We start from the raw sequence: 26,250 nt of genomic DNA, 5'->3' as shown, positions 1-26,250 counted from the left end.
CTTTACGGTAGTTGTGTAAATACGGTACGAACAGATACAGCTAATTATAAACTTCGTGGAAACTTATCAAGACATATGGTCATATGGGACAGAGATTTTATATCACTGGTAATTGAATAAAACTTTCAATGAAACGACCTGTATGAACTCTTACTCCTAGTGTCTATGATTTTCAGAAGCTTCTTTGAAAGGAATCTAGATTATCGTTCAAAATTAAAGAAACAGTAGTTTACCGCCATAAAAAGATTAAGCGAAAACACACCCGGGAAACACATTAACTTTATGGGGAAAACAACGGAATATCAGAAACACTGAACTGCAATAAAACAAAAGCCAACATAAATAGTAACGGAATTTTGTATAACAAATGCCATAAATCTGACTTGGTATAGGACGTTTTAAGAAAAAAGGTGGATTGAACCGAGTTTTATGGTTTTCAACAAAGGAATTATACAGTGCTTATTTATGGACAGAAACTACGTCAGTCCTGCAATTTTCTAATGGTTATCATGAATATAATATTATTCTTTTATTCTAATAAATAAAGTCTCATATTACAAGCTGTTAACCATATCGGTTTTAATATGTTCTGCATATTAAATGAAAGAGAAAAAAACGAAATTTTAAACTGATTATTCCATTCTTATATTTTATATACATTGTATATTAATGCTGTTGAACTAGTGAATGGACAGATGTTCTATATAATGTTGTTACATGTGACTCTATTGATGTGGTACACTAGCACATGTGCTCAAATTGAAATATAACAATAAACGATTTCGTGACGAACATGTACATATGCTCTTTAAATCCTATGTTAATTTAAAAGTTAAACAAAAAATGCCAGAAAATATCAATTGCAAAGAAATCCAATTTTTTTTACTCAGGTTTTGCCTGGTGACAGCTGATGTTGAACATAGGCCGGTTGCCGCCACTCCAAGACATTTTTTCCTTAAAGCCAGTTCTTTGACATTTGCATCATTTCAGTGATATTTTACACTTATTTGTCATATCTAAACTACAATTACCATTATACTAAAACTCTTTCAAGACAAACTTGTCTTGAACAATCTTTGCTGAACTACTAAGCACTTAGATCCATCTGTTTACAAACAAACCTGCGAATTTTGTTTGTAAGACTTTAGATTGTGATCATTCTTAATTATAGCTAATTCAAAACCAAATGTAATGTAAACTTTTATCATGTTCTGTTATACAAAAAAAAAATTGGGGGGGGGGGATTACCGAATACTTGTAGCCATAGTGATCCTCAAGTCTATTAATTTGAAGATGTCAATACGAATGGAAAGGTAATAAATATAATTGTAAATGGAATACTAACTTTTGGAAGGGCAGTAAATGTGGTGGTAAATGGATTACTAACTTAACTATGCCTTAATTTCAAACTTAAACAATTAAGATTGCAAATATTGATTAAAATATTTCCGGATGATACTACAATAATAAAAAGCAAAGAATATGGAGTATCCATGATCCATGACACGAAATAAGTTCATGTACAGAAAAAAAACCCAACCAAACACACATGTATACACATACACACACACAAAGCAAAGTATTCATTATAAAAGTCAAATGGGATTGTAATGCAACGTCGTATGTGACGTATGTGACGATTGAATGGCGTCTGCTGTCAATTTCACGACTGACGGTTGAAATCTCAAGTATCAGACCCAGCCAAACATAAATTGTTTAAACAGGTCATGAGGTCCAGTAACAAATATTTTTTATAGGACCTCCATTTCTGTAACAGGACCTACTTATTATCACCTTTGGCATAATCAAGTATTTTGTTTGAATTCAAGGTGTAGATGTGTTCCCATTTTTATACAGCTCAATGCAATATGAGCAAGTCATGCCAGTTTCATTTTTGTTGTTGAATTTCAACCAATCTCTACCTTCTCTCCATTTGTCATAAAATTTCCTGACACCACGCTTTTCCTCGTACGCTTTCCATGTCTCTACTTTTATTTGGCGTCCTGTACTTGGATCATCGGCCTTCTGCACAATGCAGTATTTTGAATAGTTCATTTCTTTGTAATACTGCATCAAAATAAAGTACTGAATTTGAATAGAAACACTAATTCAATAGAGTTGGTTTTGTTATCAAAACTGCTTTTCCGAAGGCCATCCACGGTGGAAACTCTTCAATTATAGTACTGGTCATTTCTTTAATATGATAATTTTTACAATACTGTCAATACTTAGATATACACATTTTTCAAACTTATTTTAATTGTGTCATGGAGGTTTTTTTTAAACAATGATACAAAGTATAATACCACGGCGCTTTTATTCATGCTTCAATTTTTCCAAAAATAACAGCATATTTCGTAACAATAATGACGCGGATAAGCAATAATAATATGAAAACAATGATAGAAGTCATAAAAATAAATTGCGAAGATAGCTGTCATTATATCCATAATACCAAAATAATACCAACATATACCTTTTTTACCTGAAGTATGACAATCAGACATGTATCATTTATTGTTTTCTCAAAAAGAAAGATCTCCAATAACGCAACAGTTTAAAGCGATTTCTGATCGTGTTGAATCGATTCTTTAAAATATCTTCGAGTTTACATGAAAAATTGGATATTTTTTTTTATCTTGTAGTGCGTTTAAACTATCTGGAAGAACAAACAATTTACATAAAGAAATTTGAGCTCATTATATTATTGTAAGATGAGATAAAATAGTTAAGATGTTTGTCTTTGATGAGTTTTTTAGTCATTAAAATGTCATTACCAGCAAACAAATTTCATGTAATTTATCAATTTGTGTAATTAATTATCAATATGAACAATTCGTCTTCTGTGTTTATGAAGGTTCTTGTTTTACTTTTACAAGAAAAATGAAATGCATTGGACATCAGTGTAATTGATTTTCCTTCACACTTAGTCAATTTGAATGATGATATGTATTATATGATACAAAAATCTTTATTTTTGTCAGCCAAATTTTTCTTTTAAACTGATGACGTGAGAAGAAAATACTCCAAGGATTCGAGTTCATATGCAAAATATCTAACACAAGGTTTGCGATAAAGGTCATTTATTCAGAAACCATAAAAACATAATACAACTGAATGTTATGAACAATTATGTAATAAACCCAAACCGAATAAATGACAATAATTTGCAAAGGTGGGGAATAAATACCGCCACAATCCCCTAATCACAGAGTTCGGGAGCCGCCATCCGAGAAACCTTGGAGATAAATTTTATAAGAGTTTAATTGAAATATATAAATGTTTGCTTTCTTTACATCCAATTGCAATCATTTAATTCAAATTAAGGACCACATTAAAATAAAAAGAGAAAGAAAACATATGTCTATAAAATAAAGCATTGCCTCATGTCTGAATATTAAGGTTATAAGATTATAAAAAAGCAGAGCAAGCCATGTTGACCTCTACCTTTTATGTTTGAAAGTACACATGCCAAAGTAAGGCAAACTCTTTTGATCCTCCCTACATTTCCATAGCCTAATGAATAAAAATTACAACTTCTTATTGTATTCAACCTATAAAAGGTTATTAAATATATTGAGATAAAAAAATATGTATAACAAATAAAACAAATATCTTGATGTCATGTATTTGTGTACGGAATGCAGAATGTAAAACAAAAATATTAATTGAAGACAAAATACATATGCATACATGTTTATACATGCAGATGTAAGATAAGCAAAACAGATTTAAAGAACAAAACAATAATTTGTACATAACTATTCAAAACAATTTAATATAGTGATAGAGCAAGCTTTGTTGCCCTCTATCCATCGCCACATAAAAAAGAGAGATTTGCTGGTATTCTTGAAACCTTACTTAACTACTAGAATGTAGATCAAGCCCTGTTGACCTCTACTAAGAAAATTACTTTTTGGCAAAGCAAGCCCTGTTGACCTCTGCCTAATACATGATATAAAAGTGTACAATTTAATATCATTTAATTGTGCATTCATTTAATAATAACACTCTTGTAGCTGTTTAATAATGCAGCACCTGGTTTAAACTATGATCCTTGTAACATTCTGGGCTTACGGCTTTAAAAATAAAAGGGACTTCAACAAGGACTTAATGGAAAACGCCCATTGATGTACCACATGAGAACTGAAAAAGGGGGCTAATTTATAAAATATTAATTCTGCTTTCTACTTCCACAGTTAAAACCATGTTTCTTGGACCAGCTCAATGATAGTTTCACCAATTTTATATGAAACTGTAATGAGTGACCAGCACAGGATTTTCCTTGCACATTTATTGTTGGAGGGAATGCATGGAATGCTAAAGACTTAGTTATGAAATATTTTTAAACTTAAACACGTGAATTATTTCTATTTTGACACCAGTTATAGCCCAGGAAGGATGAAATTGTTCGATTTATTTTTATTCTGAATTGCAGGCGACTTCTTACTTTTACGTGTGACTTAAAAAGATCAGTTGTTGTTGTTGGTATACTTGTTATTAATAATATAAAAACAGGATCATGCATCCTTTACAACTGCCCAATCAAACTTCATCACTCTGATTACCTTAAGAAATGTTCCATCATATGATTTTGCAATATTGAAACCAAATTGTTTTGCCAATTAAAAGGCTAATAATTTATACATATTTAAAAAGATATTCCAGATATTTACATAATATAAAGACATAAATATTACAAATTGCAGTACACTGATGGATCGACATAATTTACGTGTGTTAAACCGCCTTTGATTCCAATAAATGTCAATCATCTCTATCTTCACTGAAATTTGGAGAAAGGATTTCTATAAAGTTATCAGCACAAATGTCTTTTCTTGTTTTTAATTCAAATTCAAGCACAAGGGCAAAATCTTTGTTGAGAAGTACGTAACTGTCTGGCCTAATACAGAACTGTCAATACCTAAAGTTCAATCTTCTTACATTGGGTTGCTGTGAGCATAAAATGTGCTGAAACATATCGGTCTGCTGTCACATACGGTTCAAGGGAACAGTGTACAGCGTTTGCTAATGTTGAAGGCAACATTTCTGTCTCTGTTTTTTTGAAAATGCAGGCTGTGTTAAACTAATGTTGAAGCTACACATGATGTACAATCTGTAATCTGCCAATGATTTCAACACGCTATCGGTTATAAAATAAAAACCAACACTTTTCCATTCAACTGAGCAATCACCGTCGCTGCCATTTCTTTAGCTGTTGGCTGTGTTATAAATGAGGATGGTGAATTGGTACATCTTACAAAAGTATCGTATGAGCTGTTGAGCTTCGTATACCATTATTATTTCGTGTCTGTTTTCGTCTTTTTCATTGAATCATACAAGCTGTCACATCTGTTATAGCAGTAATTCCTCTTACCCCAGCTTTCTGATACAACATCTATAAAAGAAACAAAATAGTGGCCCAATAAACAGTATCAATGACAAATATAAAATAACCATACTTGAAAATAACTAATATCATAGACCTCATGATTAACTTAAACAATAAACAATAACACTGTATGTATAGTGATGGAAACATGTATATTACTATAAAATAAATCAGTGTAATTATTCATAAAAAAAAGAAGATGTGGTATGATTGTAAATTTTGACGACAACTACCCAACAGTGTCAAAATGTATAAAATTAGAGCAACTCTACACCACCGTACGACCATCGACAATGAGAGCAAAAACCATATGTAAAATGATACAAATATAACCACAGAAAACCATATGTATATAACGATACATATATAAATATTACCTATATGTATAGAGATGTGATACATATATAACCATATAACACCAGTTGTATAGAGATGTGATACACATATAACCATATAAAACCATATGTATAATGATACATCATTTAACCATATAAAACCATATGTATAATGATACATAATGTAACCATATAACACCATATGTATAGAGATGTGATACATATACATGTATAACAATATAAAACCAATATGTATAATGATACATACATAACCATATAAAACCATAAGTATAATGATACATATATAACCATATAAAACCATATGTATAAGAAACCAATGGTATAGAGACATACGAATATAGATTAAAATACAAAGTATACAATAATAGATTCAAATAGAAGGTAGAAATATAATTAATTTGAATGCGTGTCGTGACATCATCCACGACTCACTTAGTACTTACTGTATACAGTGATTAAAACATACCACGTAAAATGGATAAAATGAAAAAAGGTTCGTATAAAAAATAGACAAAAAGAACTCAGCCTTGAATCAATTTTCTGAAAATGATATCGTTAACAACATAAACTTTTTGCCAACTATTTACAAACAGAACCGAATATTATGAAAGCTCAAAATATGAACTAGGTTCGGAATGTACACAAAACACCTTACAAATATATGTTTATTTTGTTTTCAATCCATTATTCCAGTATTTAATTGTTTAACATAATTACTAGTGCACTAATTTTTTAAATAAGGTCTACGAAAACAGTGGAATTGGAGTGTAAAAAAAATCGTAAGAGGTACTTTATAAATTGCAGGCTAATATTGGGGTTTTCGTTTCAGTTGATAGTTTTGAATTTTGTACCCCACGTACCAATTTGCTTCATTATGTCACGAAGAAAAATCAAATACCTAATTTAATGGTTATTAATTATGTCAGAATGTGAATATATATGTTCAATTTCTATTGGGATAATTTAACTTGACATGCTTTGATATGGTAATTACACTTGAATATTTATTAGGTAAAATATTTGGTTGCAATAGAGATTCCAGATATCGAAAAATGATAGGAAGTCCAATGGGGTCTTATTATGAACTACTCATTATGAACCTGTTTCTGTATTGTAACGAACTACAATGTTTGTATAAAATCAACAACGCCTAACCGAAACGACATCTGATACTGAAATGCATAACACTTTCATATATTGATGATATTTCGTCTATCAATAATGACGTCTTAAGTATGTGTACTGTATCGTGTTGAACTTTATTCAAATAAGGTACAAAACTTTGAATTTTTCTTAAAAATAAGGATTTTCTTATCCCAGGAATAGATTACCTTAGTCGTATTTGGCACAACGTTTAGGAATTTTGGGTCCTCAATGCTCCTCAACTTTTTTCTTGTTTGGCTTTACAACTATTTTGATCTGAGCGTCACTGATGAGTCTTATGTAGACGACACGCGCGTCTGGCGTATTGAATTATAATCCTGGTACCTTTGATAACTAATTAATATAATAATAATGATTACTGCACTTTCCTGTATCGTGATAGATTTATCTCTATGAAAACTTGATATTAAAATATATGATTAAAGAGGTGATTTTTCATTTCATATTTTGAATTATCCGGTTTCACAGAAAAAGTACCTTTGGTACCATCGAATACTGTGTATATATCTAAACTTGTCCGATAAACTCGTATATGTAACAACGAATTTGATTTTAACAAAAGAATAATATACTCCACTGTTTTTGATATCTCAAACTTTTCAAAACTTTTACTAATTCATATCATTGCTACAAATACATTGCTTCTGTTAAATAAATCAACGCAGACATTTTATACATTACAATATATCGATCACATGCCATCTTATATGGTCATATTCTTAATAAAGCACCAAAAAAAATCGTCATGCATCTCAAAAGCTAACCATACCTTTAAACAAGAATGATATTCACAGAAGAAAAAGTTACGATACTGTTTTCAAGTAAGTAATAAAAGTTGACATGTTTTGGAATTAAAATTAATTCATTCATAGAGTCTTTGCATCGTAAATAAACACATTTATTCTGAAACCAGTTGTTGGCATGATACGCGAACCCAGACCTGAACTTACATTTGGAAACAAATGTGATGACACATATATTTCAAAAGAACGCGAGTAACATTTATATCATCTCTATATAAACATGGAGGAAATGAACCAATAAACTATGAATGGTAGAGACTGAAGGTCTCGTTTAAAAAATGTAGTTTGTCTTTACTAAATATTTCATACAAGTGCAACATTTTTAATTTCAAGAGGTATTTTTTAACATAAATTTTCTAAAAGAAGTAATTAATTTATTTATTCTGGGAAATTATGATATTTGCGTCGTAAAGAATTGCCTATTTGCGAGAACTGTCGTTGTATAAAACGGACCCGGGGTTGATAAAGTCTTTTTACTCTAGATTTTGCTATCGCAAATATCTGTTTACTAGGTCAGCTACGCTTCACTAGAAAATCTCACCTAGAGAGATACACTTAACTCCAGGTTCGTTTCTATCCAGTTTGCACATATATGTTCTGAATGCTTAGAAGAGAATACTAATGATATTATTTAGAATGTAAAAAATAAGTTGCTGAAACCGGATAGTTGCAAATAAAAAAGTTGCTTTGAACATTTTGATTAGATTTAAGGAAAGATGAATTTTCCTATATCATTCTGTTTTAAACAATTTACATTTTATTTTTTTTCTGTTTGAATTTGTTTTTATATAACGTAATTAAAGTACATTGCATTAAATATATAATGTGTTATGTGGAATTGATTGGAATTTATTATACCTCAACTTAATTGACATTTTTGCATACTTTGAAGCGATAACAAGAGTTGAAATTGCACATCAAAAGATGTACTGACATTCAAGTGCTTTTTTGTTGAGTAAAAAACAACGAAACATAGAATTCAGTAGGAGTATCCATGCGTATCAAAAATAGCATGAAATATGATTTTTTTTTCAACAAAATATAATTTTATTCATACAGAAATAATTTTCCTTCTGTCAGGAATATTATGTACTGGTTTAATTTATTGTGCTACAATTTTAGCAGCTTTAAGATGATGTTTTCGTCTGACCTACTAAAAATATGATTCATGGATTACTCTGTGACAACAGTTATGACCATATGCATGAGATCAAATAGACCTATAGATGTTAATTTCTGTTTCATTTGGTCTCTTGTGGAGAGTTGTCTCATTGACAATCATACCACATCTTTTTATATTGCATGAAACCATAAACTCAACATTAGCAGTTTTCTACTAACAATACTTAACTATGATTTTATCATTAACATTAAATGATTGATTCACATTATGTATGATATGTTTTTATACCAGGATACGCAAAGTGGGGTATTTGAAATTATAAACCTTATAAATGATTAAATGAGTATATGAATACTGGAATCCTGACCAATTCTATCAGTATACATGTTAGATTTCATTGTTTAAGAGAGAAAAATACGTGGTTTTTATTTGAGATATGTATGAATTGTATGTGTTTGCATGCTCAAATATTTATGAAGTGACTACACACAATCAAAATATCTGTTTTGCCGATAAAATCACTAGTAGGAACAAATCAAAAATGTTTGTTCAGTTTACTTTTTCTTTTATGTTGCAAAAACAGATTTATCAACCCACTACTTTCTCTTTACTAGACATTGCCGTTATGACGAATGCATTATTGCTGTTTTGGATGTTTACAAGACGAATTCTTATCCGTGGCATTTGGAATATATCATGTTAATTCCATTTGACCTTTGTGAAGGTGTTTTGCATATTTATAAAAAAGAAATTGATTGTACCTCTTCCAAAGTAGATTTTTCATAATTATCTTCTTTTCTGACAAACTTTACATAATATGATATTGCTGAAAAAGGTTAAAAATTTCGGATTTCATGTAAAGATGTTGAAATCGGTACCTCGCGCTTAAAAAAGCTTTCTGAATGATAAATCGTTATGAGAATTATAATAAACAGGTTCCCCAACAGATAAATCACTATTTTAATTGGCACCAACTTCACACCATTGTACTACGAAGACTGTTTTGCAACAATTAAAATGATCATTGAAATAAAACACATTATTCTAACACAACTAATTAAATATTTATTGAACATATTTCCTGAGTGATTAAAATCCTTGTAGACTTAAAGAACAATACTTTTTGTATTCAAAATCAATTAATTGGATATAATGTTTGAATAAAAGTGGTAAAATTTAAAAACATAAACTTCATTAGCAAATAACATTAGGAAATGTTCACACCTGAAAATAATTACAGGTAGTAAATCAAATAAGAAAAGCAAACTAAACAAATACAGAGATGACAGCGAACACAAACATATAAACAAAAACAGAGATGACAGCGAACACAAACATATAAACAAAAACAGAGATGACAGCGAACACAAACATATAAACAAAAACAGAGATGACAGCGAACACAAACATATAAACAAAAACAGAGATGACAGCGAACACAAACATATAAACAAATACAGAGATGAAAGCGAATACAAACATATAAACAAAAACAGAGATGACAGCGAACACAAACATATAAACAAAAACAGAGATGACAGCGAACACAAACATATAAACAAAAACAGAGATGACAGCGAACACAAACATATAAACAAAAACAGAGATGACAGCGAACACAAACATATAAACAAAAACAGAGATGACAGCGAACACAAACATATAAACAAATACAGAGATGAAAGCGAACACAAACATATAAACAAAAACAGAGATGACAGCGAACACAAACATATAAACAAAAACAGAGATGACAGCGAACACAAACATATAAACAAATACAGAGATGAAAACTAACACAAACATATAAACAAATACAAGACGACAAAACTTGAACATCAGAAAATCGGGAGTTTTACACATGCATTACGTCTGATGATGATATACAAAAATAAGAAAACAATATGTTTTAGCAACTGGAAGATTAATTAAGCATATTTGTTTGCGAGGAAAATATAAACACTAACTTTTACAGAAACAAAAATGTATTTTTTGCTGGATGTGTTTCATTAATGAAGACAAAAACGCAAAACATCTCAATAGTCCAGACCTTTTACACCTTGTTTATAAAATGTTCTTTACTTGTTTTATGTGATATCCATTTAACGTGGCTTGGTACTTAAACATCCCGTCAATGTGTTTGTATTGTCTTTCATTTTTAGCTGGTGTGTTTTGTATATGCGACTTTTTGTATTTCTTTGGTTCTTATAACGTGACTCTGTACTTTAAAAGATCCCATCAGTATGATATTGTTCTATTTTATGTCATTATGATATATTTCTATTATGAATTAGAAAATACGTTGAACCACAACCGTCAAAATTATTCAATCGCGTAGTGGAATGAACTATTTGTGGATTCTTATATGTTCTATATAACTTTTGGACTATTTTAAATCTCGGTCTATTTCTGAAATTAATTCTTACATACTTTTGATTTTTTAACCCTGTATGCTAACATTGCCTATGTGAAATTTTAAAATTGTTTGTATATACATTGAACGACAAATATATGTGACGTATAAAGTTTTCTGACGTCAGACACGCGAATCAATGAATGTGTTAGAAGATAGATGTTTTTGTGTTCTGTTAAATTGTTCCTTTTAAAATTGTTACATGATGATGACTGCTGTACCCATATTTTGACTATTTTATTTATTATGTCTGTTTATTTCACGCATTATTGTAAATATAACGGAATTTGATAAAACTGTCATCAAAGTGAGAGGATTAGCTCTATAAAACCAGGTTTAATCCACCATTTCTACATTTGAAAATGCCTGTACCAAGTCAGGAATATGACAGTTCTTGTCCATTCGTTTTTTATGTATTTTGTTATTTGATTTTGCCATGTGAGTATGGACTTTCCGATTAGATTTCCCTCTAAGTTCAGTATTTTTGTGATTTTACTTTATTCTAAATAACTATCAGTTATGCAGGATATCAAAAGCAGATAACATATGGATCTACCAATAAAAAAGGTCGTAAACAGAAAATAATCTGATAGAAAGAGTCAATTTCACGTGAGTGAATCTTACATGATTTAAAAATCTGATACGAAAGCACTAACATCTTGTGGAATGAAGAGAGACGATATTAAGCTTGCATGTTAGCAAGCGTTTAAATGAATCTATAGATAAAATGTGTCTGATATTGCGCTGTAGAGGTTTTTATGGTCTTTTGCTTTATACAGTATCATTTCTGATTCCTTATCTGATGCGTGACAAACCGCTATAAAAGGCACAGTGTTATACGTAAGATATAAGGATATCGACTTAAGCAGTATGGTTTACATTGTAATTCCAATATAAAGGTTGACTATATTACTTTATGATCTTAGAGAATAGGCATAAATTGACTATTTGTTTTGTAAAGCAAAAGAGATCAGAGGGCTAAAAGTGTGTCTTGGTTTGAATGTATGGTTGCTGTCGGGTAAACTTTAATTAACGTCTTATTGTAATCTTGTCATAAGGTGTTTTAATAATTGATTTAGTTGTCAATCAGATATCATGGTTTTCATTTCAGACTTAAATGCTTCTTTACGTAATTTCATATGGATGTTAAAGCGTTGACCGAAGCACATTTTGAATGAAGCGCAGAATTTTAAAATATTAAATTCTGTTTATTGTTCATCTGCATTTTTGTGACTTTGTCACGGGAGGCTCATGATTATGATTATGATTCAGAAATATAACCTAATTTTTGTCAGCCAATCAAAAGTGAGGATTCTTATAAATCGTAAATGTAATGAAATTAATAAATGTTAGTCTACAAATTATCAGTCTAAACACATGTTGATTTTTTTAATATGTTTATATCTTTTGACATCAAGTTGGAAAACGTTAAACAATCGGTTCTGCACGAAATTATTTTGATTTACAAATATCAAGGAATGCAGTTTATTGAGAATCCATCAAGAACATTGTTCTAAAAAAAATACATTAATAGTAAAAATTGTATGTAAATTTCGAATGTTGGCACTAATTTTTAACTCCAAGTACTTTAAAAATATAAACTTTATATAATTGTCTATAGTGGTGTGTTGCGTGAATAATACACATGTGTGCGTTGTTGAAATATGTATAGGTGTAATACCACCAATAGTTTTCCCCTATTAGTCTTTGTTAAATTTGCACTTTTCAAAGAATTGTGCAGAATGTATCTTTGTTTCAAATAAAGAAATATTTGGCATGAGTTTTATCCTGTCAAGTACTATAGAAAAAATGTCACATAACATTTCATTGCATATAAGAAAATAAACATCACTGGAAGTTCACCAATCAAATGTCCCCCCTTATTTAACCTGTGTACAAGACTTAGTAACCATGTTAGCTCAAGTTTCCAAAATATTCTACAGAAACCCCAGATAAAAAAATAATGGTGCTCTGAAATACGCAAGACATATGTTCATGACACAGAAAATGTTTTATTGCAGTAATATGTATGAGTAATTACCTATAACTCTCAAATTCATGGGAATATTTTCCCGACCTATTTTCATAAACACCCGGATGTGACGTACCATTATTTGGTGGTATGACACCTATAAACTTGTATTTACATGTACAGCAATAACTTGTTTTTAATGAATAGATTAACAGATGATACTCTTTACAGTCATTTTGGATTAAACGCATATTACATACTAGTTCAGGCATACAATAATATAAACAATCTTTTTATCATTTAATACACCTTATCGCTATATAGTCCAATCCTGGAAAAACAGTCATTTACACAACTTCCTGTTTGGGTCATGCCGCCGATAAAGAGGCCATCAATAGTGAGCCGAGGGAAGAAAAACTTTAGAAAGCGATCATTTAGAAACTTTGATAGAGTATGATCCATTTTTTCGAAATTAAAATTGAAGTAAAAATATTTTGTTTGAAGTATTTACGGTATAAACTACCGTAAATGTCTGAACAGGTCTCATAAAAAAGTATCATGCATGGTGCATTGTTTAAATAGCTGATAGCTTTAACTGGATGGAAAAGTTGTTTAATTTTAGAACTTATCTGAAATGGAATAAATAGCGATTAGGTGTATTCTACATTTTAACTATATTTATCGAATCTGATCGGTTGGTGTATACAATATGGGTCGATACTACTGCTGATGTACTATTAGTCCCCGAGGGTATCATCAACTCTGTAGTCAGTGCTACTGTACTCACAAGATCTATCACAAAATACTGAACTCGAAGGAATATTCAAAACAGAAAGTCCCTAACCAAATGGCAAAATCAAAAAGCTCCAACACATCAAATGGATGTAATCTACTGTCTAAGAAAACGACTATCATGAAACTTGTTAGATCCAAAATACATTGCGAATAAGATTAAAGTTTTTAAAGTAGAATAACAGAAAAACTGAACACAAAGGAACATTCAAAACGGAAAGTCCTTTATCAAATTGCATATTAAAAAGCGATATTTTCTCTTTTATTGTGGATGAAAATCCTTTCTGAAGTCATGGAAAACTTTCATCATCTTTCATTTTGTTAAAAAAATATCATTAACTTAGGAAGGTTAAAAGTTTTATATATAATTAATTTAGACAAACATCTTTTGGCAAAGACTATAAGTACACCAGAATCTTTTATTAGATATGCTTCAAATCTGAAACTATGGTTGAACTGAACACCAATTTATCAGACATACCGAAAGTATATGTTGAGGTTTATTGTTTAATGTTAAAAACAAGCAAAAGCATAATGAAATGAATTTTACTAATTAAATTCTTTAAAGTTTCCTTTCAAATGTATGTCAGCTGAAGCCCGCTTCCGAATGTGGGATTTTCTGGCTGTGTTGAAGACTCATTGGTTTCCATCGGCTGTTTTCTTCTTTCTTGTCGGGTTGATTTCTTTTAAGCACATTCTCCATTTCCATTCTCAATTTTATTCAGAAAAAAATACAACAATTACCGTGTTTACTGTTTGCTTATTAAAAAGAAAAATTGCCCATCCGCATTTTCGCTCAAAGATATATTGACATTTCTAACAAATCAAATATTTGTCACAAAACTAATTTGTTTGAGAGTTTTGTTTACTCGTTAAAATTGTCAGAGTATTTGCAAATTATAACTTTGCAAGCTTATTCGGTAACTATTCATAAAAATAAGATAGACGTTGTCAATATCAAGCGACCTGTTTTCAAACCATTCGATTTTTGCTGGTATGTATTTTAAAACATTTTTAGAGTTGATCAATGTATGCAGCATAATGAAAAAATATATCAAGTTGGACATTAAAGAATAAAGAGTATTATCTTTATATTCATAAACGGTTATTTTTGTTTCTCTTACAACGATCAGATGTCCGGGATGGTTGACAATAAGTCCATCAGGCAATGATAAACCAATCAGTCAGTGTTTCGCCATTGACATGATCAAGAACATATATCTTGTTTAAACTTTTCTCTTATACATTAAGCAGTTTTAAGAAAATAAGGTTCTAAATCTGTTAAGCGAGGTTGAACTAAAACTGTTGTGAGTTTCTTTTGATTCATATAGCTTTTGTTTATATAGCTAGTATATTATTTAGCTCCGGATTGTAAAGTTTTGGATATAAGCGTTTCTAAGGAAGGAAAATCCTAAACAAACCAAATGTATAAAACGATATAATCATATATTCATAGTATAATATACATCACGGCAACCGTTATAACTTATAATAGTATGGTATACCATTTATTCGTTGGCTTTTTACTTATTGGAAAAGGACATCCAGTTCGGACTATATTTTACAAAGGAAATATCATTTATTGTATAAGACATTATTTTATTGTTTCTTTTACAGTTTTTTGAAAATGTACACGAATAAATATAAAAAGGTGATCACGCCACTCAAACAAAGATAAATCTACCTCTTACAGCAACTCTTTGTCTTTATTTTTATTGAATTGAATTGTTTGTCTACAAGATTGTTTGAAACTGAAGAGTTTATTTATTGTAGTTTTGATCAGTCAGGGAAAAGAATGAAAACACACACAAAATTCCAATCAATTGTGAATCTGTTCTCCGTTTCATCAATGCACTTACACCAACATCTTTTGTGTTTAATGTAGAATTATTTCACTTTTCAATTTATTTATTCGACCAAATAACTTCATCTTTGATCTTTTTTCCCCATTGTATTGGAAAAGTATGGCGTAAAATTGTTTCATTAATTCATATTAATCTAAATGAAATCCTTAAACAAACAGAATCAAGCCTGAAATCGCAAGTCTATCAGGCGATTTATTCCAACTGTGATTTACTAGGTCAACACCGTGTCACAATATAACATAGTAACATTTTGAATTAAAATAAAGTACTTTATTTAACACTATAATTCAAAATTTCATTTAAGAATTATTGGATACAAGACTATATCTATGTATTAATGTGTTTGGAATGGAATTCATTATCACATCTAGAATAATGGACAACACAATTGATGTTTGCACTGTTGTAGTAAAATATGATCTTCACAATATCGTTCATTCTATCATAATTCATGATCTCTAATAAATTTGAAATATTCGGAGACAGTTCTTTACAATATCGTTTATTCTACTACAAGCCATGATCTCTACAAATAGTTATCAAAGGTACTAGGATTATAATTTAGTACGCCAGACGCACGTTTCGTCTACATAAGACTCATCAATGACGCTCATGAATATCAAAATATTTATAAAGCAAAACAAGTAAAAAGTTGAAGAGCAATGAGGATCCAAAATTCCAAAAAGTTGTGCCAAATACGGCTAAGGTAATCTATGCCTGGATTAAGAATACATGTTTGCCCGATATTGTATTCCAACAAGCAGTCTAGTCTCATCGCCTGTCAAATACGTCATATTATACAATATTGAGAATGCATTTTGATATGCTTATATAGTACTAGAAATAAAAATGTCAATCAATTCTGTCATTTTTGATATTTTAGAAATGCTATATTCTGATGTTAAGAACGTTGATCAATATTCGTTATATAAACCATATTATGTGTTGCAAGCATACTGAAGATAACACTTGAGTAACAAATGACAATGGGTTTTATCATTATGACTTATCTTTTTGTGGTTAAACTAATCTACTCAACTACTGTGTTGATACCTTGTCTAATGAGCTGATGAAAGTAATAAAGACGAAAGCGTTTACGATCAATAATATGTTTTTATCCTGAAAGATGAGTTTCCATCTTAAAAGAAAAAAATATGTGTGGAAAAACTATTGCGGGAAATATCATGAATCATTATATCACCGCTACCAATGATCAGGAAACAAAGTGAAAAAAGGATGAGTTTATTTATTATCCCTTATCAAAAGGCAATCTATAAGAACTTATAAATTTGCCAAAAGATCTGGGTACTGATTACTCTTCCATGTTACCACCAGTTAGTTAGTTACTTTGTTGATGTGTTACATATTTGTTTTTCGGTCATTTTTGTACATACATTTTGCTGTTAGTTTTCTCGTTTGAATTGTTTTACATTTGTCATTTCGGGGCTTTTTTATAGCTGTCTATGCGGTATGGGCTTTGCTCATTGTTGAAGGCCGTAAGGTGACCTATAATTCTGTGTCGTTTGGTCTCTTGTAGAGAGTTGTGTCATTGACAATCATACCACATTATGTTTTTATATATATACAAAACAATAAATATCGGTGCCATTTGATCAAGTAAAAGTATCCACAATACTTTCATATGGTGCGCATCACGACAATGACCTGTTTTGCCTACTGTTATACTAATATCAATATATTTTTCATTCTGAGGGATTTTTTATGTATTATAATTTGAAACAGGCTAACTGCAAAAAAAACAAACAATGTGTATATATAGATTATACCACTGTATAGAGTGTAATACGATATTTATAAACTTGGGACTGTTTATTTTCATATTTACAACGAGAGGCGTGGACTGGATTTCGTGGTGGAATTTGTTTCTCTAATGATTTTTAAACAATATACAGACAAACTCAATCCTACCTTTCAAATGAACTGCAAGGAGATTTTTTCCGTCTATATGTCATCAGACAAGGTCGCCTTTTTTCATGACGTCACAATAGGAAAATCAGAGGAAAGCAAGATCCTTTGAATTCATAATTTCGACCAATGAAGAACTGAGATCAAACGAACCACATATTGATTAGATACACATAATCAACATGTTAGGCATATGAATAAGATAAATATATATTTCCCAATTTGATATTATTTTTTTATGAATGACATTGTGTCATTAAAAGAATTCCAATCAGCATTCTGAATACAATTTCTAGAACACGATACTTAAATTGTTCTTATACAGACATTTTATTTTTTGTAGGTGCCAATAAAGCAGAGACCCATTATCTCCCACAAGGAGTACACAAATTTCCGTTCGAATTCTTTGTACCAACTGGTTGTCCAACAACATACGAGGGATCCATTGGGCGTGTTCGGACATACGTCTCTGCTACCCTAGAGAAGCTATGGGTAGCTGATATATCGACCTTGAAACCTTTCACTGTCATTAATCCCCTGGATTTGAACAAAGACCCTCGTGCTAAGGTGAACATTTTATAAAATTATAATTTCATCAAATATATTGAATTTTGAACTAAGCCTAATTTTGAAAGTTAACTTAACTTAGGTTTTGTCATCATAGTACAGAAATAGTATGTACGTCGTCAAGTATTGATAAGGAAAAGCCATAAAGCTTAATTCGATGTTGTGTCCTGTGTACTATTATTTGTCTGTTTGTCTTTTTATTTTTTAGCCATGGCGTTGTCATTTTATTTTCGATCTATGAGTTAGAATATCTCTCTGGTATATTCCGCCCCTCTTTATACATGTTAGACTCAAAAATGTAAATTTACAGATATAAGACAGGTTGAATGTCTTATGAACACTGATTTTGAATGGGCCTCAAAATGACCTTATAATACTTTCGCCGTTGTAATGTCAATAAAAAGTTTCTGGGAATTATTGAGCTACTTTTATCCAGATATGTTCATTTGTTTTACATGCAAATTTACCTATTTTATCTTTCAAATTTTAACATAATTTACGTTTAAGATAGTTTGTTTTCTTCATTTAATCAATTTAGTTGAAACTGAAAATGTCTTAAGAATAACTAAGATATATCAAATATACCATAGCTTAAATGTCTTAGTCTTTGAAGTTCTGGTGAATTTGAGAAGTGGTCTGTTTATTGCATTGATATATACATATGATTAGTAATAGAAATTTATTAATAAGAAAACACGCAGGCACCTGTTACTGAAAGACGAGTAATTCTTTATTATAAATGAATAATATATGATACTGTAATTTAGTATGTATATATTCAAAAACATTATTATGTAATATTGTAAGTATATATGAATTTATGAAGAACTATAGGATTTAATATATTTTCTCGCAGTTATCTATGTGTTTACTAGTTCAACTCACCACAAACTAAGGACGCCTGAAGGACTTTTATGAAAGACATAGAGTGAATTGCCTCCGTTTAAGCATCACTAATCTGGAAAACTAAATAGGAAAAACCCATTTCGTTTACTTTAAATATACACACAATCTTTTTCTGACTTTTATTTGTGTGTGAGTGATTTTACCCTCTTTAAGCATTTATTAGAATATATTTGAAACTGATATTTTGTATGAGTTTCTCATATTTCATATTTATAACTTCTTTTTTTTATTTCCGTAATTGTCGTACATAATCGTTACGTGATAAGTATTGTTCAGTGAATTCAATCCACTATTTTGAAAGTTTTTGTTATGAATAGTCCAATGAACACGCTGTACCGAAACTGTAAAATTAACCTCGGTCTAGAAAACTTGTAACCATCCAAGCTGCTGTCTCCTCTGAATTGTTTTACATTTTGTCATGATTGTGAATAAATTTTAGCCTACGTTCTTTTCATCGATTTTGGCTTTCCACAAATTAAAATCTTTGTGGAAATTGACTATTTCCATTAACACTACGATTGGAGCATCAGAAGCAGTTTATGAATACTACTCCGGAAAACCTGATTTATAGAGATAATTTTCTGTTTTGGTGGTTATGCAAATTGCCCGAGTTTGAATATATAAGTGTTTATTGCTTGTTCGTTAAAGTGGCATCAGTTTTCGTATCGTATATATATAAACTCATCATAGATACCAGGGTGCGTGTGATGTTCAGTAGGACAAGACAAAATTTAGTGTTTAAATTTTTACAACCAGGTTGACATTGGATTATTTTGTTTTTATATATGTTCCGGACCATATGAGAATTTGGACCATACGCGTATGGTCGGACCATATGAAAATTGGTTATTAACGGGCTGGACCATATGAGTATAATACTCGTTTGGTTATTAACGGACTGGACCATATGGGTATTTGGACCATATCGGGTTTTTTTTTTTAACAAATTACATTATAAAAGTTTCAATAATACAAAAACTTTATCTAAAAAAACAATGATGGTTACATGACAATGCATTATTTTTATAATTCAAATACTACGTAAGAATTGAATATTGACGCCATAATTAGTTTTGATTGCTAATTACATTCTTGCATGTAGGCTTGGGTGACATTTACTTCCACATGGTATCATAGCTTTTTTGCATTTGCAAGTCTTGGTTGTGCACGATCCTTTTCATTTACACCATTTGTTTGCGAGTAAAAAACTAGCCTTTTAGTAGCTGCGTACAGTGATACCGAGGTCTTGGAATATTCCGATATGTCTACGGTGTTTTATGAAGCTCTAGATCTCAAATATCGTAACATGATTGCAATACACCATATTCACAAGACAACTTAAATAAACTTTGTTACTTTCCAGAGCCTTCTTGTGTAACAGTTCATTAAGACATTTTTGGAATTTATTTTTTTAAAATATGTTTATTATTGTCACTCGTAACAACAAATCGGTAATGACCATCAGTAATGACCATCGGTAATGACCATCGGTATAAAATATGTTTATTATAGTTTGAACAAGTAAGTAAAATTGACTATGTGAAACTTCTAATTTTTGTTTAGCTAATCTTTTTATTATAATATAATAATAAAGTTATAGCGTCTTTTTAAATGAACGGTCATACCATATGAAGAGTTTAGAAGTATTAAAAGTAAACTGTAACAGAGTGCTAATGACCACGACCATATGAGTATATACCCATATGGTCATGACCATACGCGCGTATGGTCCAAATACTCATATGGTTCGAAACATATATACCGAATTTCGTTACGTTAGAAATTCAACTGTGATATATAAAAAAAACTGAATCTACAAAGGTCGCTCAAGTCATTATAAACACAGAAAACGGAAATTATATAAAGTGTGATATCAATGAAATATATAGTTGAATGTCTTTATAGTTACCTTTTAATTTAGTTTAATGTCTTCAGTTGATCGTGTCAGGAAAACAAATGTATTCTCTGAAAAAGAGACAGGAAAATATATAATTGTGAAAACAATCTAAAAATGAAAATGAGGAGATATCGTCTGATTATCAATGAGACAACTATCTACCAGACCCTTACTGGTGACTATTTCATCAACTAGACGGCACTCAACGGCTTTAAACAATGAGAGCCGAATACCAATCGTACTGATACATTGTGGTTATATGCAATTTTCATGAAGACTTTCATTCGGGAAAGGTAAAAATTGATGTAAAAATAAATCTACAATAATTTGCAACAACGCACATTATAATCATTAAACAATTTGCTATTGTGATCTTTAATTTGTTTTTAAGTGACGGATATCAGTTTAGCCTAAATGTATTCTTAATGCATGCATACGCGACTGCGATTGTTAAGTCATCGAAGTCATTTTGCAAATAGAAAAAACATATGATATATACAAACAGGAACTTCGTGATCTATTGGGTATTTTGGGAACTATTTTTCTGTTTAGTCAAAAGTGACCTGCTTCTCGACAGGGTAATTGTTCCTTCTATGCATGTATTATCAGCCACGCAAATCAAGACTCAGTCAAAATGTCAAGATTAGAATGAATCAAAGTTTGTACGTTCAAAGATCAGACGAATGTTGTTATCTATGAAGATATCTAATCTCGAAAAAGTATGAGCTGAGAAATAATAAAAAAAAATATATCTTATTATTTAAATTTGTAAAAATATAAATTCATTCATACTGACTTGCAGACAGTTATTATGGAAAAGATCAAAAGGACAACAATACATAAAAGATCACTGCAATGCAATTAGAGCGAATTGAAATCAAGGAAAAACATACTTGAAACAGAGTTAATGAGCATTTACGTCGTATATAGCCAATTTATTACATTCCGCACGTCATACTTGAGATTCGAAAAAAATAGATGGCGCAATACAAAATAAATAGACAGAGGCGAAAGCCAATTACAACAAAATTATATTTTTTTCTTTATTTAATATCATACGTTATATGATAGATGACATACAGATAGTCTTAATTTGCAAAAGCATTTATTTTTATCACCCTTTTTTCAGGAAAAGTCAGAAGCCATCAATGAAGCAACATTTTGTTGCTTATGTTGTAAGTCAGATCCAATAAGTGTCAAAATCTCTGTTGATAACATAGGATTTGTTCCGGGTCAAGCTATTCCTATAACTACTAAAGTATTAAATCTGAGTCGGAGAAAGATTTCGGTCATTAAGGCGTACTTGCACATGGTAGGTAGCTCCTTAAAAACAAAAACGTTTAGGCATTTAGAGGTTTTACGACATATGCAATAATATTAACACTTACATTTGTGTAAAATATCATAATATAAACAAGTTAAAAATACCAGAAATACAGTTCGTCATGCAGTCGATAGTTTTAGTGCTAAAGCAACAAGAGGAGAAGATACACATCAATTATTCGAAACTAAATATGACAAACGACGAAAAGACGAAAAGTCGGGCAACAGTACTAAAATCATCACATTCGCCTCAAGCAAAGTAAACATTAAATGTCATAAAGTCAGGCAACAGTTCTAAAATCATCACATTCGCCTCAAGCAAAGTTAACATTTAATGTCCTTTTTGTTCAAATAACACTTCACGGGTTTATGTATTATACATCATAGACTTCCAAATGTCTAAGTGAGACAAAAATCCTTCTAATCAGTTATCGATGATACTAAAAGAGGGGCGAGAGATACCAGAGGAACAGTCAAACTCATAGATCGAAAATAAACTGACAACGCCATGGCTAACGTTGTTTGTGTCAATATTGTCAGACAAATCTTTAACGTTTTAATATCTTAACTATTCAACATTTTCCAGGTAAAAACAATTATAAATATATTTTAAGAAATTATGGTAAGTGTAGAATAACCATCATGTTCAAGTATGATATTGTGTATTAAGTTAAATTCACCACCAAAATAATATATAATTCATGTTACAGAATGTTAGATATCATTCCCAGAAGAAGTCAAAGACACACCAGAACGTAATAGCCCATATGAAAAGAAATGTATCAAAGTCTATTGACACTGATGTCCTTGAGGATAAGATACTGATACCGTCCATCCCACCTTCCTTTCTTAATGGCTGTAATATAATTGATATTTCCTACATTCTAGAAGTAAGTCAAATTATTTTAGTATGAGATTCAGAATAGATTAACATAATAGAGAATAATGAGCAAAACATAACAACAAAGTATGACAGGAAAAATAACTAAGAATAAGATTAACTTATAAAATAAGGAATACACAAATGCAGAACCATCATCCAGACCCTCCAATTATTCTATAATTTGTTGAAAAACTTATTAATAACTAATCAGTTGTTTTTGTGGCTTTTTTGTGTTTCTTACTATAAATAGTTGTCTGATTACAATTATTAACAGTTTTAGTCTCATTGTTGAAGGCCGTACGGTGACCTACAGTTGTTAATGTCTGTGTCATTTTGGTCTTTGTGGATAGTTGTCTCATTGGCAATCATACCACATCTTTTTTTTATATTTAATGTCTCTTTGGTATCTTTTGCCTCTCTTTTATGCATCCTTCAAGTTGCAGTTGCAGTTTTTAATTAATATCATTAAATAATTGTTTACCTCATCATTTCAGGTTATAATACAACCATCAGGATTATCATTTGATATACCCGTCAGAATGGAACTTATAGTAGGAACATATCCAATGGAATCGACCATACGGTCATTAACACAGTCCACCATTATATTGTCTAGTCCTAATTCTACAAATGGAGAGAAACACACGAAGAAAAAAGAAATACAAAATGGTTTAGTTGTATCTGGAAATCCAAAAAGTGAGTAATCAGAATATTAGTTCGTATGGGTTAAACTGATTGAAGATAAATTACTAGTATAATTTAGATTAACGGAATGGAAAAAGAAAAAAAACCCAAAAAAAACGAAATGCGAGGAACGATCTAAACGGAAAGTTTGTAATCAAATGGCAAAATCAAAAGCACAAAGACATCAAACGAATTGATAACAACCGTCATATTCCTGATTTGGTACAGACATTTTCTAATGAAGTTAATGGTGGATTAAACCTGGTTTTATAGCTAGCTAAACCACTCGCTTGTATAACTTATTATATTGACAACAATATGTAAACAAAGACTTCAATGTTTTAAAGCTAAACTTTTATGCATATTGAAATCATATGTGATACTGTACCACATAACGCTGCCTTAAAAATTATATGAATAAGTCAAGAAAAATACTACTGAAGAATATGTATATTACATTCCCCGTTTCCGTTCTCAATTTTACTAGTATCCTTTTGAAATTTAAACAAACCAAATATAATAATCATGCTTATCATTATTTTCCCCAGGCTGCATGTCGTTTATGGAGAGTGTTATCGGAAAAGTGACTATTGAAGACGAGGAAGAATCAGATAATATAGAAGATAAAATTGTTTACACACCAGTTTACCCTTATCTTAGTGTTCAACAAAATACGGACTTATTCTGCGTTGATTTAACTTCACGATGATGGGATGTGACACTTAATCAGTGCATTATTGTTAAAATTATGGAAATGAAATGGTTTCTTGTTTCAAGGAAAGATGAATGAAACATCTACACAATTTGAGAAATTATAGTATTATTTGTGATCGGTATTCCATCTTTTATATTACTATACTGGAGTTGTGTCGTTCCTATTCGACTGTCAGTCACCATACGAATCATACGCCCAGTTGGTAGTGTAACAGTACCGTATTAATTTATAATCACTTTTATTTTTATTTACAGACTAACAAAGGTACTTAAGCTGATATAACATATTTGTTTATCTGTTTCGTACTTTATTTGGCATTTTTCAATTTTTAATTGAAGCGTCACTGATGAGTCTTTTGTAGACGAAACGCTCGTCTGGTGTGCACAATTTCAATCGTGTTTTATAAGTTTATTAACATTCGATCCTTTTCATTTAAATTTTCATTAAGTATTTATTTATTTGTTTGCCTATTTAAATATGATTTCACGCATACCTGATGTTAAAAGATGCATTAAAATATACACCATACGTTTATATTGGGTCTAGAATGTTGAGCAGAATACAATTTCCTGAAGGTTTCAAAAACCCCATGAATAATTGAATTTTCAAAATGAGTCGCACAATTTTTATATGTGTTATAAGTCTATCCGTCCTAAAATGAAGCATATGAAATATATCACTGTTTTAGCTATTTATAGAGAGTACAACAGCTTTTAGTTATGAACAATTTAACACCTTTTAATCATTTTTATGACCTATATATATTTATTTAATTATATTCATCTTTTTTAAATCATTGTTATTTCATTTATTGAAGAAAAGAAGGAAGATTAAGCTTTTAATCATAATCTGAATTTTAGAAAAACACAAAAAAAAAAACAGAACTGAAAGTGGCGAGAAGACAAAATATCTCATATAATTTAGACTGGAAACAAGGAATGTGTCAATGAGTCAGTAATCCGACCAAAGAGCTGAAAACAGCCCAACGCTGACAAGGGGTCTTCAACCGAGCGTGAAAATACCGCACCCAGATGTGGGCTTCCATTGGCACCTTAACATTAGTTCAGCGAAAATGAAAGTTACCCTAAACTCTGAACTGTGAAACATATCATTGAACCATCATTTACAAGACTAACAAAGGCCAGAGGTTCCTCACTTTGGACAGGGGCAAACATGCGGTGTGTGATACGTGTCAGTATGGAATAAACAAAATTACAGCAACCACAAAATAAAACTCACTATAAAAGAAACCAGAATCCTATATTAGAATAGGTAAAAGAAAAACTTTAGCAAAATGACAATTTATCAATATGAATTAACAAACGACACAAACACTTACAAACATGCTTGCTTTAGACATCAATTAAACTGATTTTCTGGAGAAAAAAATAAATGGTGGTTTAAAACTGGTTTTATATCTAGCTAAAAATCCCACTTGTATGATAGTTGTTTATAGTTCCGTTATATTG

The 26,250-nt window shown here is 30.6% G+C and overlaps 1 protein-coding gene across 2 annotated transcripts in view; it reads left to right on the top strand.

The window, feature by feature from the left end:
* LOC139519639 (arrestin domain-containing protein 3-like) overlaps window positions 1-25,574 on the top strand; it is a 43,505-nt gene extending 17,931 nt beyond the window's left edge. Inside the window, exons 3-7 of one of the 2 annotated variants that reach the window (XM_071311841.1) lie at window positions 18,150-18,373; window positions 22,306-22,488; window positions 23,210-23,389; window positions 23,877-24,078; window positions 24,615-25,574. In XM_071311841.1, the coding sequence (XP_071167942.1) occupies window positions 18,150-18,373; window positions 22,306-22,488; window positions 23,210-23,389; window positions 23,877-24,078; window positions 24,615-24,775 (950 nt within the window). In that variant the 3' untranslated portion in view covers window positions 24,776-25,574. The remainder of the gene's footprint in view (window positions 1-18,149; window positions 18,374-22,305; window positions 22,489-23,209; window positions 23,390-23,876; window positions 24,079-24,614) is intronic. The other variant, XM_071311842.1, reaches the window with a different exon arrangement.
* The last annotated feature ends 676 nt before the right edge of the window (window positions 25,575-26,250 follow it).

The sequence above is a fragment of the Mytilus edulis genome, chromosome 4, assembly GCF_963676685.1.
Source record: "Mytilus edulis chromosome 4, xbMytEdul2.2, whole genome shotgun sequence".
Taxonomy (NCBI): Eukaryota; Metazoa; Mollusca; class Bivalvia; order Mytilida; family Mytilidae; genus Mytilus; species Mytilus edulis.
This window is presented reverse-complemented; position numbering and strand designations above follow the sequence as displayed.